The sequence below is a fragment of the Scyliorhinus torazame genome, chromosome 3, assembly GCF_047496885.1.
Source record: "Scyliorhinus torazame isolate Kashiwa2021f chromosome 3, sScyTor2.1, whole genome shotgun sequence".
In the NCBI taxonomy this organism is placed as follows: Eukaryota; Metazoa; Chordata; class Chondrichthyes; order Carcharhiniformes; family Scyliorhinidae; genus Scyliorhinus; species Scyliorhinus torazame.
The window spans coordinates 251,657,881-251,672,521 of NC_092709.1; the positions used below are offsets into that span (position 1 = coordinate 251,657,881).

A 14,641-nucleotide genomic window follows, 5' to 3' on the forward strand; every position below is an offset into this window, starting at 1 on the left:
ATGGCAAGGGAACTCGGTCACTTTATGGAACAGATGGGAGCGGTGGACCCTTAGAGGTTCACCCACCCAGGGGAGAAGGAGTTTTCCTTCTTCTCCCCACTACACAACGTATACACCAGAATTGACTTCTTTGTGGTGGGGAAAACGGTGCTTCCGGGGATAGACAAAGTGGAATACTCCGCAATTGTGATATCAGACCACGCTCCACACTACATGGATGTGAGGCTGGAAACGGGCAGGGCCCGACGCCCCACATGGAAGTTGGACGTTGCCCTATGAGCTGACAAGGCCTTCAACGAAAAGATATCGCGGGGCATAGCAGAATACACGGAGAACAATCAGAACGGGGAGGTCTCACCCTCCACGTTCTGGGAAGCGCGAAAGGCCGTACTAAGAGGGGAAATCATCGCTTTCAAAGCGCAAAGAGATAGGGAGGAAAGGGCAGCTAGGCAGCAGCTGGTTGACTCCATACTGGAGGTAGATCATAAATACTCCGAGGCCCCGACCGTAGAGCACCTGGGGGAGAGGAAAGGGTCACACAGGAACTTTGATCTGTTCTCCACCAGGAAAGCAGTGCTTCAACTCCACAAGCACGAGGTACCCTGTACGAACACGGAGACAAAGCCAGCCGCCTGCTGGCACACCAGCTGAGAAAGCAGGCAGCCACCAGAGAAATTGCACAAATCAGGGATACTAGAGGCGCATTACAAACAGAGCCAGAAAAGATCAACAAGGCATTCAGGGCCTTTTACCAAGGGCTGTACACCTCCGAGCCCCCAACTGGGAGGCCGGGATGAAACGGTTCCTTGATGGACTGGACATACCAGTCGTGGGGGAGGGCAGAAAACGGGGCCTGGAAGCACCACTAGCACTGGAAGAGATCATGGACAGCTTTAGCTCCATGCAGGCGGGGGAGGCACCGGGACCGGGTGGATTTCGGCGGACTTCTGCAAAATATTGACGACAGCACTGGCCCCGCACCTGTGGGAGATGTTCACAGACTCCCTGGCCAAGGGCACATTGCCACCCACGCTAGCACAGGCCTCAATCTCGCTGATACCTAAGAAAGACAAAGACCCAACGGAATGTGGGTCATACAGACCAATCTCACTGCTGAACGCAGATGCCAAAATACTGGCCAAGATTCTAGCCAAAAGGCTAGAAGAAGAACACCAGAGGTGATCGTCTCCCTAGACGCAGAAAAAGCCTTCGACAGAGTCGAATGGAAATACCTCATAGAGTTTCTGGAGTGGCTCAGGCGTGGAACAGGATTCACCTCTTGGGTAAAGCTCCAAAAAATGCTCCCATGGCGAGCATACGGACAAACAACACCAACTCCCGATACTTCCAGCTGCACAGGGGCACCAGACAAGGATGCCCACTGTCCCCGCTGCTGTTCGCCATAGCGATCGAGCCAATAGCAATTGCGCTCAGAGCGGCAAAAAGCTGGAGGGGGATCCAAAGGGGGGCAGAGAGCACAGAGTCTCACTCTATGCAGATGACCTGCTCCTCTACATCTCGGACCCTCAAAGCAGCATGGACGGAATCATCGCGCTCCTGAAAGAGTTTGGCGCCTTCTCGGGCTACAAACTCAACATGAGCAAAAGCGAGATCTTCCCGGTACACCCACAAGCAGGTGGGGCAGCACTAACGGGACTGCCTTTTAAACAAGCCCGACTCAAATTCCGCTACCTGGGGATCCAAATAGCCTATGACTGGAAAGGGATCCACAAATGGAACCTCACCAGTCTGACGGAGGAAGTAAAAAAGGACCTGCAAAGATGGAGCACACTCCCACTCTCCCTCGCGGGGAGAGTCCAGACGATCAAAATGAACGTGCTACCCAGGTACCCCTTCCTATTCAGCGCCATCCCGATCTACATCCCCAAGGCCTTTTTTCAACAGCAGACAAACTAATCATGGCGTTTGTATGGAGGGAGGAAGTATGCTGGGATCCCAAAGAAGGTCTTACAAAAAACAAAATCAAGGGGAGGGCTAGCCCTCCCAAACCTACAATTCTATCACTGGGCGGCGACGGATCAAGGAGCCAGAAGCCGAGTGGGTGCGCGCGGAAGAGGCCTCCTGTAAGGGGACCTCCCTCCGGGTCCCCGCCACGGCGGCACTCCCATCCACACCCAAAACACACTCCATCAGCCCAGTGGTGATAGCCACCTATAGTCCTGGAACCAAAATGTCAGACAAAGCTCCCATCTGTAACAACCATAGGTTCCCACAAGCACTGACCGACACCACCTTCAAAAGGTGGGGACAGGACGAGGGAACACTGACAGTCAGGGACCTGTACACCGACGGCAGGGTCGCGACACTGGATGAACTGACAGAGAAATTCCAGCTGGCCAGGGGGAACGAGCTAAGGTACCTGCAGCTCAGAAACTTCCTACGAAAGGAGACAAGGACTTACCCACAACCGCCACGACAGATATTACTGGAAGAGTTACTGGGCGCAAGCATATTAGAGAGAGGAAACTGTAGCGACATGTACGACAGACTGGTAGAAGGGGTCGACACCGTACTGGACGCAACAAGAAGGAAATGGGAGGAGGACCTGAGCATCGAGATAGGGTAGGGACTCTGGAGCGAAGCACTGCATAGGGTCAACTCCACCTCCACTTGTGCAAGGCTCAGCCTGACGCAACTAAAAGTGGCACATGGAACCCACTTAACAAGAACCCTTAGTAGGTTCTTCCCGGAGGTGGAGGATAGATGTGAACGGTGCCAAGGAGGCCCGGCCAACCACGCCCACATGTTCTGGTCCTGCCCCAGACTGGCGGAGTACTGGACTGCCTTCTTCGAGGCAATGTCCAAAGTGGTGGGGGTGAGGGTGGAGCCACGCCCGAAAGTGGCGGTCTTCAGGGTTTCAGACCAGCCAGATCTATTTCTGGGGAGGAGGGCAGACGCCCTTGCCTTTGCCTCCCTGATCACCCGCCGTAGAATCCTATTCGGCTGGCGGTCAGCAGCACCGCCCAAAGCTGCAGACTGGCTGTTCGACCTCTCGGAATCTCTCCAAATGGAGAAAATTAAATTCGCCATCCGGGGGTCAGACGACGGCTTCCACAGAACGTGGGAGCCATTCGCCCAATTGTTCCGGGACTTGTTTGTGGCCAACAAACAAGCAGAAGAATAGCCAGGTAGCCAGGAACCAGGGGAAAGCAGCCAAAGCATGAGGGGGAGTGACCGGGAGAGGGGGGGGGGGGAGGGGTGGAGAGCAACTCAGTCTACGAGGAAGGAAAGGCGAACCACCGGGGCGGGAGGAAAGGGACGGCAGACCGCAGAGGGTCAGGGGGAGGAGGGAAGAGACATGGAACAATAGAGCAGAGCCAGGGAGGTGTGGGGGGGGGGGGGGGGGGGGGGCAGGCAGGGAAACGTTAACCAACCTGACATCCACAGGAACAGAGAAAAAGGAGAATACAGGTGGAGGACGGGAGGGCCGGCTGAAGCGGCAGCATGCACGAGAAGACAACGGCGGCGAAATCCGGCCAGGAGAAGCGAGGGGCAAGATCGGCACCAGACCCACTCGAGGATTGTCCTCCGGAACTGCCTCGCCGGCACAAACGGATGCCTACTTACATATATATATCATATCCTGTGTACATAACGGCAAAATAGACTCTGCAAAAATCCAATAAAAAACATTTTTTTTTTTTTAAATCACACTTTTTCTATTTAACAAACAAAAGCTAAATTATTGCAATATAAAGACAAATCAATAGTGATGACAGTAGCAAACTTAAAACTAACCTGATTACTTATTTCTTTATCGTCTGTCCTACGATCCCAGTTGATGTTGTAACTGGATGGGAAAGGATGGCATGTGGTTAGCACTGGGACTGCGATGCTGAGGACCCAGGTTTGACTCCCGGCCCTGGGTCACTGTCCGAGTTTGTGGACACTCTGGAGTTTGCACGCTCTCCCCATGTCTGCATGGGTTTCACCCCCACAACCCAAAGATGTGCAGGTTAGGTGGATTGGCCACGCTAAATTGCCCCTTAATTGGAAAAAAATTAATTGGGTACTCTAAAATTTTTTATTTTTTTTTAAATAACTGGATGGGAAGATCCCAGAATTGTATCCTGGCTCAAAAGACTTCAACTTTTACTTTTGTGTAAAACATGGAGGAGCAGAGTCACAGAACCGCTAATTTGTTTTAACAACAAGAAAACATTTATTAAATATCAAAAGTTGGATTATTATACAATAATCCTTTACTCCCCTTTATCATAACAAATACACACAGATTTAAAGATTAACGTGGATTACAAAGTACATCATGGGATAAAATTGTCTCATTAACACAAAAAAATCCCTTTTAATCACACAAGATGCCTGTGGTCAAGTACACTCTCCTCTCTGAATCCAAGTTGGTGTCTGTGATTTTCTCCTCAGAATTCTTCCAGATGATTGTCACATGAGAGTTTCCAGACACCACTTCCAAAAACACGCTTTAAAATGTTGTCTCATGATAATACTTTCCTTTGGCCGTTTGCATTCTGAAATCCAGTCTAGGTTTTACAAATGACATTTTCAAACAAAACTTCTCCACTTTTAACAGCAAATCCAGTCCAGGATTTCGCATCAACCTCTTTAGGATTTCTTGGTCTTGACCCATGTACAAATAGCTCACAATTGCTTTAACCTTTGACCCCCAGACTGTATTAAAATAACATCAAAATGTGTCATCTACCTCTGAAATCTGCTGTCCCACTTTATATCTAGTTATTGCAATTGTGTTTTTTAACTCAAAACACTTTGTTGACTCTTCCTTGAATTCTACTAAACTATACCTTGGTCTCAGTTCCCTTAACTCCAAACTTCTTAGATACTCTTTCTGTCCCAATTCTCTGGTTATTTGGACTGCAACATGAACTTTAGGAAGCCTGCATCTTTGCAACTACCCTGTCCTGTCCAACTTATCCTCAGAGTTTAGTGCTGTTCACTCCTCAGTGACCTGGCTCCAACTGCTCTCAAATTAGCCAAACTAAACCTTTTTTTTTAAAGGAGTATCCAATTCCTTTTTTTCCAATTAGGGGGCAATTTAGCGTGGTAATTCACGTACACTGCACATCTTTTTGGGTTGTGGGGGTGAGACTCACGCAGACACGGGGAGAATGTGTAAACTTCAAACGGACAGTGACCCAGGCTGGGATTGAACCCAGGTGCAGCTAAACTAAAACCTAAAAGCTTTTTACCTTAGAACACCCACATGTTAATGCCTTTTGTTTATTTTTCACATCGTAGCCCTTTCTAGGAACACAGTTGGAGCTTAACCAGCCCCCACACATACAAACACCTTTTGTCCAGCATGAATCTAACTTTAGGTTTTATCCTTCAAGGCATAGAAACATTAAATTAAACACACCTAAAACTATACATTATTTTTAATGTTTACCAACACACATATAAATCCCCTAAAACTACTTTTGTTTTCCTAACATCTGTTATATGGAATACATGGGAATGAGCAATGTATGCAACAATTGCAATTATGGGCAAGATTTAACACACAAAAACAGAATCACATTTTGAACGTACAAAGCGGAGTCTTTTTCAGCACTTGCAGCGCCAAGAACGACCCTGCTATCAAACGGGACTTTTTTTTTCTGGCTTTGGTCAGAAACAGAAGCTCATCTGTGCAGGAAGAAATTGGGGCACTATTTGTAAAAGGCGCCCCAATCTCTCGACCCCCTCGGACACCACACTCGGCCATCGGACCCCCCACACTGCCCCACCTTACCACTTAGGGAGTCCTCGAGCCCTTCCTCTCACTCCACCTCTTAAGGGCACGCCCGGGCCCAATCCCTGGCATGGACAGTCTCGTACCCAGGCACCTGGCAGTGCCACCTGATGGGACTACAAGGGTGCCCAGGTGGCAGTGTGTGGTGCTAGGCTGGCAGTACCAAAATGCCTTGGTGGCAGCGACAGTGCCAGGATACCGCCCTGCCCATAGCCTGATCTCTTATTGACTGGGAGACCCCCCCCCCCCCCCCCCCCCCCCCCCTCCAAGTGCCATTATGCCCAGTTTATATTTGTGTGCACCTGTACTAAACCGTGCCATGCGAGGTCTCTCGGGCGCGGGCATTCCAAGGCCTCGGGAGAATTGGGCGACGACATATTTAAATGCGCTCAATGGCGAGATCCAAATCATGACATCTCGCGAGATCTCAGGCTCCACAACATGCTATTCTAAGAAACTATCCTGGAAACATTCAATAAACTCCTCATCTAGGCTACCTTTGCCCTCTGACTTTTCTCATCTATGTAAATTAAAATCTCCCATCATTATAGCCGTACCTTTCTGACAAGCTCCAATTATGTCTTCCTTTATGCTCTATCCTATCAAATGGTTATTATTAGGGAGCCTGTACACGACTCCCACAAGTGACTTCTTGCCTTTACCATTTCTCATCTCTACCCAAACTACCTTGGATCGTGTTTTCCGGGTCCTTAGGGGGGAGGGGGAGCAGCCCCAAGTCGTGGTCCACGTTGGCACCAACGACATAGGTAGGAAAGGGGACAAGGATGTCAGGCAGGCTTTCAGGGAGCTAGGATGGAAGCTCAGAACTAGAACAAACAGAGTTGTTATCTCTGGGTTGTTGCCCGTGCCACGTGATAGTGAGATGAGGAATAGGGAGAGAGAGCATTTAAACACGTGGCTACAGGGATGGTGCAGGCGGGAGGGTTTCAGATTTTTGGATAACTGGGGCTCTTTCTGGGGAAGGTGGGACCTCTACAGACAGGATGGTCTACATCTGAACCTGAGGGGCACAAATATCCTGGGGGGGAGATTTGTTAGTGCTCTTTGGGGGGGTTTAAACTAATGCAGCAGGGGCATGGGAACCTGGATTGTAGTTTTAGGGTAAGGGAGAATGAGAGTATAGAGGTCAGGAGCACAGATTTGACGTCGCAGGAGGGGGCCAGCGTTCAGGTAGGTGGTTTGAAGTGTGTCTACTTCAATGCCAGGAGTATACGAAACAAGGTAGGGGAACTGGCAGCGTGGGTTGGTACCTGGGACTTCGATGTTGTGGCCATTTCGGAGACATGGATAGAGCAGGGACAGGAATGGATGTTGCAGGTTCCGGGGTTTAGGTGTTTTAGTAAGCTCAGAGAAGGAGGCAAAAGAGGGGGAGGTGTGGCGCTGCTAGTCAAGAGCAGTATTACGGTGGCGGAGAGGATGCTAGATGGGGACTCTTCTTCCGAGGTAGTATTGGCTGAAGTTAGAAACAGGAAAGGAGAGGTCACCCTGTTGGGAGTTTTTTATAGGCCTCCTAATAGTTCTAGGGATGTAGAGGAAAGGATGGCGAAGATGATTCTGGATATGAGCGAAAGTAACAGGGTAGTTATTATGGGAGACTTTAACTTTCCAAATATTGACTGGAAAATATATAGTTCGAGTACAATAGATGGGTCGTTTTTTGTACAGTGTGTGCAGGAGGGTTTCCTGAAACAATATGTTGACAGGCCAACAAGAGGCGAGGCCACGTTGGATTTGGTTTTGGGTAATGAACCAGGCCAGGTGTTGGATTTGGAGGTAGGAGAGCACTTTGGGGACAGTGACCACAATTCGGTGACGTTTACGTTAATGATGGAAAGGGATAAGTATACACCGCAGGGCAAGAGTTATAGCTGGGGGAAGGGCAATTATGATGCCATTAGACGTGACTTGGGGGGGATAAGGTGGAGAAGTAGGCTGCAAGTGTTGGGCACACTGGATAAGTGGGGCTTGTTCAAGGATCAGCTACTGCGTGTTCTTGATAAGTATGTACCGGTCAGACAGGGAGGAAGGCGTCGAGCGAGGGAACCGTGGTTTACCAAGGAAGTGGAATCTCTTGTTAAGAGGAAGAAGAAGGCCTATGTGAAGATGAAGTGTGAAGTTTCGGTTGGGGCGATGGATAGTTACAAGGTAGCGAGGAAGGATCTAAAGAGAGAGCTAAGACGAGCAAGGAGGGGACATGAGAAGTATTTGGCAGGAAGGATCAAGGAAAACCCAAAAGCTTTCTATAGGTATGTCAGGAATAAGCGAATGACTAGGGAAAGAGTAGGACCAGTCAAGGACAGGGATGGGAAATTGTGTGTGGAGTCTGAAGAGATAGGCGAGATACTAAATGAATATTTTTCGTCAGTATTCACTCAGGAAAAAGATAATGTTGTGGAGGAGAATGCTGAGCCCCAGGCTAATAGAATAGATGGCATTGAGGTACGTAGGGAAGAGGTGTTGGCAATTCTGGACAGGCTGAAAATAGATAAGTCCCCGGGACCTGATGGGATTTATCCTAGGATTCTATGGGAGGCCAGGGAAGAGATTGCTGGACCTTTGGCTTTGATTTTTATGTCATCATTGGCTACAGGAATAGTGCCAGAGGACTGGAGGACAGCAAATGTGGTCCCTTTGTTCAAAAAGGGGAGCAGAGACAACCCCGGCAACTATAGACCGGTGAGCCTCACGTCTGTAGTGGGTAAAGTCTTGGAGGGGATTATAAGGGACAAGATTTATAATCATCTAGATAGGAATAATATGATCAGGGATAGTCAGCATGGCTTTGTGAAGGGTAGGTCATGCCTCACAAACCTTATTGAGTTCTTTGAGAAGGTGACTGAACAGGTAGACGAGGGTAGAGCAGTTGATGTGGTGTATATGGATTTCAGCAAAGCGTTTGATAAGGTTCCCCACGGTAGGCTATTGCAAAAAATACGGAGGCTGGGGATTGAGGGTGATTTAGAGATGTGGATCAGAAATTGGCTAGCTGAAAGAAGACAGAGGGTGGTGGTTGATGGGAAATGTTCAGAATGGAGTACAGTCACAAGTGGAGTACCACAAGGATCTGTTCTGGGGCCGTTGCTGTTTGTCATTTTTATCAATGACCTAGAGGAAGGCGCAGAAGGGTGGGTGAGTAAATTTGCAGACGATACTAAAGTCGGTGGTGTTGTCGATAGTGTGGAAGGATGTAGCAGGTTACAGAGGGATATAGATAAGCTGCAGAGCTGGGCTGAGAGGTGGCAAATGGAGTTTAATGTAGAGAAGTGTGAGGTGATTCACTTTGGAAGGAATAACAGGAATGCGGAATATTTGGCTAATGGTAAAGTTCTTGAAAGTGTGGCTGAGCAGAGGGATCTAGGTGTCCATGTACATAGATCCCTGAAAGTTGCCACCCAGGTTGATAGGGTTGTGAAGAAGGCCTATGGAGTGTTGGCCTTTATTGGTAGAGGGATTGAGTTCCGGAGTCGGGAGGTCATGTTGCAGCTGTACAGAACTCTGGTCCGGCCGCATTTGGAGTATTGCGTACAGTTCTGGTCACCGCATTATAGGAAGGACGTGGAGGCTTTGGAGCGGGTGCAGAGGAGATTTACCAGGATGTTGCCTGGTATGGAGGGAAAATCTTATGAGGAAAGGCTGACGGACTTGAGGTTGTTCTCGTTGGAGAGAAGAAGGTTAAGAGGAGACTTAATAGAGGCATACAAAATGATCAGGGGGTTGGATAGGGTGGACAGTGAGAGCCTTCTCCCGCGGATGGATATGGCTGGCACGAGGGGACATAACTTTAAACTGAGGGGTAATAGATATAGGACAGAGGTCAGAGGTAGGTTCTTTACGCAAAGAGTAGTGAGGCCGTGGAATGCCCTACCTGCTACAGTAGTGAACTCGCCAACATTGAGGGCATTTAAAAGTTTATTGGATAAACATATGGATGATAATGGCATAGTGTAGGTTAGATGGCTTTTGTTTCGGTGCAACATCGTGGGCCGAAGGGCCTGTACTGCGCTGTATTGTTCTATGTTCTATGTTCTATGTACTTCTTCATCCTAGTTTCCTGAACTTAGGCCATCCCTCTCTATTGTTCTAAAACCATCATTAACTAACAGAGCCACCACTCCACCTTTTCATCACTTTCTGTCCTTCACAAATATTGTATACCCCTCAATATTCAGGTCCTCCTGTCGTCCCCTTGCAGTCATGTCTCCATAATGGCTATTAATCTCTTCCCGGACCTAGTAGTGTACTAAGGCAGACTTTTGTCTGTTTCCATCGTAATTCCCAGGACAGGTCGCTAGACTTATGACTTGAGGGGCACCACTCCACAGCAAGCGTAGCTGACCAGGAGTCTCTGTCGCTCTTACCACCAGCCATTGGCGTGTTTGGGAAGATTTGCAGGTTGACGCACCAAGCTGTTTGACCATGTTATAAGCGCACCTTTCTTGGCCATCAAGTCCTGATATGGAACTCGAACTAGGGGCATCTGGCTCAGAGGCAGGGATGCTACCCACTGTGCCATAAGACTTCCACTATCAAATCATGCGTCTGTGTGCACTCTCACTTCATCTGTTTTATTTAGAATGCATGTGTGTTCAGATACAGAGCTTTTAGTTTTATGCTTTTATTCTTTCCATAACCTCTAGTCTCATCTGTTGATTTACTGTTCCCCTTCCTGTCATGCTCGGTTTTTCATTTCCTGTAATAATACCCTTCTCTTCTGCCTTGTCTTTCCTCTTTGATTTACCACATCTTCCAAATTTGATCCCTTGCCCTCACTGTTTCATTTAAAACTCTCTTTACTTCCCTATTTATGTGGTTCACAAGATCACCAGTCCCAGCACACTTCGGGTGTAGACCGTCCCCATGGTACAGATCCCACTTTCCCCCCTACTGATGCCAGTGCCCCATGAACTGGAACCCACATCTTCCACACAAGCCATGCATTCCCACTGCAAGTTCCTCTCCAGCCCGAAGCAGATGTCCTGAACCCTGGCACCGGGCAGGCAACACAGCCATCTGGAGTCTTGCTCTTTGCTGCAGAGAACGGTGTCAATCCCCCTCATTGTAATGTCCCCTATTACCACTACATTTCCTTTTTGTTCCCACCCACTTGAATGGCTTCCTGTACAATGGTGTCATGGTCAGTTTGCTCATTCACCCTGCAACCCCCTTATTTTCATCCAAACAAGATGAAAAAAACCTCAAACCTGTTGGGCAATTATAATGACTAAGGCACCCCTGCTTCTCCAGCCCTCTGAGTCCCTTTACCTGTCTCACTTGCAGTCGTACACGCCTGTCCCTGACCACTGACTAAATCAGAAGACCCTGTCCTTAGAGATGTGACAGCCTCTAGGTACAAAGAATCTGCAGGCATGTTTGCCCTGGATCATACTGGCATCCAGGAGCTCCCACATGCTGCAGCGGTGACAAATCACCTGCCCTGCCATCCTTAATGTGTTCTAATTAGCTACTTAATTATTTTATTCAATTATATATTTTACTTTTGTTTTTATGTATTTTATCAACCTTACCACTAGTTACTAGACTATTTTGAACCTTGGGGATAGACTTAACTGGAGTCACTTACCAAATAACGAGCTTCTCATTCCTGAAAAAGACCACTTCCTGAAAAGTAGAAAACAAAAAGCAAAAGGGCCCCTCTTTCGTTTCCCTTCCCAACTCCCTTAATTACCCAACTCCCAGCAATCTATTCTAAGTCACACTTCTTGCAGTAAACCTTACCTAAGCACCCCTTTCCCCCCTGTGCAAACAATTCTCACTTTGAACCAAATTCTTAAATGTACTCACGGTCTCCCTCTCACTCGGGTAGATGAAATGACAGCACAAATGCTAGAAAAATGGATCTATACGTCACCAGCACAGGTAATCCATGTCTGTAGGTGATATCGACACGGAGTAGCATAGAGAGAAGGGGGATTGGAAGTCTTTGGTTTCACCCTTGAGGGATTTTATACATGACTGAGCAGTGAGACAGAAAATTATGAAAGAGAATTATGTTGCTGAAATTGTGCTGAGTTCATCCAAACAGGGCAATCCTGTCGAGCTGAACAGCAGAGGAAAGCCAGCAAAGGACAATGGACTTGGCAAATGGAGTTCTTGAGGCGAGGAAGAGAAGTCAAACATCACAGTCACAGATAATGTTATTACTCCTGTCTAATACAAACTGTGATTTAATCTTCAAAGTTGTTTCATTAGCTATTACTGTGCATTAAGACTAAGATTTTTCTTTCTTCCTTAGTGCTTTTATGACATGAAAAGACACATTGTATACATCTGTCTCAAATTAATTATTGTTTACACAGGGCTTGAATTTCTTGATTCCAATTGTAGATCGGATAAGATACGTACAGAGCTTAAAGGAGATTGTTATTGATATTCCAGAACAATCTGCTGTTTCATTAGGTAAGTGCGGTAAAATGTTTAATAAATATTTAAGTTTGAATTTTCTTCACAAAATTGTCATAATGTGCTTGGTATAAACTTTCTACAACATATGGAATAGGCAGTATTCATGTAGCGTAAAGTAATTGGAGCTGTGGCATGTTTTTGTGCAAGTCATTGCCCGTCAACTTGCTCAATCATCAAATAGGTTAATTGTGTTGGGTGAGGTTGCTGTGGTAACTGATTGTCTGTCTGGGAGCTCTGCTTCAATAAGACCATAAGACACAGGAGCAGAAATCGACTCTTCGGCCCATCGAGTCTGCTCCGCCATTCAATGAGATCATGACTGATCTGAAATTATAATTCTCAACTCCACTTTCCTGCCTTATCCCCATAATTCTTGATTCCTTTACGGATTAAAAATCCTTCCTTCCATGATCCGTGCTCAATTCGCAGAGAAACACTTTATTCAGGGTATCGCAGCAAGGGTGTATGACATACCTACTGCATTTCTATACCACACCTTTAAGAAAGTTCCACATCAATGATGACAGAATTTTAAAATTCTGTGTGTACTTGGAAATGTGATCTCAGCTAATCACATTCTTGCTTCTTTGGATATTTTTGGCACCTTTGGCGATTTAACCTGGGACAACAACAAATGCAGCTGCTATATCTGTGACACTAATAAAGATTTATTTATTTATTGAGCATCTTGAAGGAAGAATGAGAGGTGCAGAGAGGAAATTCTAGAGGCCTTAGCAGCTGACAGCATGGCCACCAAAGGTAGAGGAATTAAAAGTCAGGAGGCCAGAATTAGACTGATGCACATTTCTTGGAAGGTTGTGGAGTTCGAGGAGGCTTAAATAGTAACCAATATAGGTCAGTTAGTGTGTGGGTGATAGGTGAATAGGACTTGTTGCTATGAATGAATATGCGCAGCAGAGTCAAGTTTACAGAGGGTAAAATGTGGGAGATGAGTCCAGAGGTGACAAAGGTATGGATGAGAGTTTCTGCAGCAGTAATTAAGTCTTTACAGATTAAGTCTTTACTTAATTACCTGCAAATGCTCGCATTCTAAGCATTGTCTTGCATCTTTGAATTAGTCTATATATGTGTTTCTGGAACCTACTTCTTCATTCACCTGAGGAAGGAGCAGTGCTCCGAAAGCTAGTGATTTGAAACAAACCTGTTGGGACTTTAACCTGGTGTTGTAAGACCTCTTACTGTGCTCACCCCAGTCCAACGCCGGCATCTCCACATCATTAGATTGATTGGCCTGTAGTTACCAGGCTTATCCTGCTCCCATTTTTCGAACAGGGGTGTGACATTGCAGAGATGTAACATGACCATTACTTTGCATTTCAGAGTTTCCTAGATAATGTAGCTTTAATCAGAGTCTTTGTTAATACTTTTATAGCAATGGAAATAAAGAAATAGCATGAATTTTAAAATAATAGACTTAAATTTTTAAAGAATTTGCTTTGTTTTATAAATTAACTCTCAATCTTTTAATCTTGTCTGTATTCATAGTTTGAAATGTCCAGATTGGTATTGGGTGACATATTGTTTAATACTGTTGGTTTCAATAATCATGTATTGAATGAAATTTCATCAAACATTGATCAATATGTGTAAAGCTCACCATTTTTCATTCACTGTTACAGATAATGTGACTTTACAGATTGATGGTGTACTATATTTACGAATAATAGACCCATACAAGGTAGTAAAAGTGATGTTTGTAATTTTTTTGTCATTGCCTGCTTGAAATAAAATACAACCTCACCTTTTTGTGTCACTATAAATCGACTTGCTTTGGGATAAATTTAGCTGTTTTATAAAATTTTGGCATTCCTGCAAATTTGTGTCATGAAACAAGCTGATTTGGTTTTTTGTCCATTCAAATATAAAATAAATTTAAAAGATAAGAATAAGGATCAGACGTAGGCCATACGCCCCGATGAGTGTTTTAAAAAGAGAATGAGAGGTAGAGAAGCATTGAGGCTTCGGGACCATTCCAGAGCTTAACTCCATGGCAGCTGAAGGCACAACCGCCAATGGTGAAGAGATTAAAATTGGGGATGCTCATGAGGCTAGAATTAGAGCAGTGCAGATATGAGGATTGCAGGGCTGGGGAAGATAACAGAAATAGGTAGGAGGAAGGCTTGGAGAGAATTTTTAAAAAGGACAAGCATTTTAAAATCAAGATATAGCTTAGCCTTGGATCAGCAAGCTCAGGTCGATGGGTAAACGGGACTTGGTGCGCATTAGAATCCAATGTTAAGTATATACAAGATAGAATATAAGAGGCCGGCCAGGAATGTGTGGAAATAGTCCAGTCAAACACAGGCATGGTTTAGGATTTCATCAGCAGATGAGCTGAGGAACGAATGGTGTCTGGCGATGGAACAGATGTGGAAATAGACAGTCTTAGTGAAGGTGCAGACATGTGGTCAGTAGCTTTCTTGG

General features: G+C 46.2%; 1 protein-coding gene across 1 annotated transcript in view; it reads left to right on the forward strand.

Moving 5' to 3' along the window:
- stoml2 (stomatin (EPB72)-like 2) overlaps positions 1-14,641 on the forward strand; it is a 75,496-nt gene that overhangs the window by 46,610 nt on the left and 14,245 nt on the right. Inside the window, exons 3-4 of the mRNA XM_072497117.1 lie at positions 12,091-12,190; positions 13,837-13,895. Of these exons, the coding sequence (XP_072353218.1) occupies positions 12,091-12,190; positions 13,837-13,895 (159 nt within the window). The remainder of the gene's footprint in view (positions 1-12,090; positions 12,191-13,836; positions 13,896-14,641) is intronic.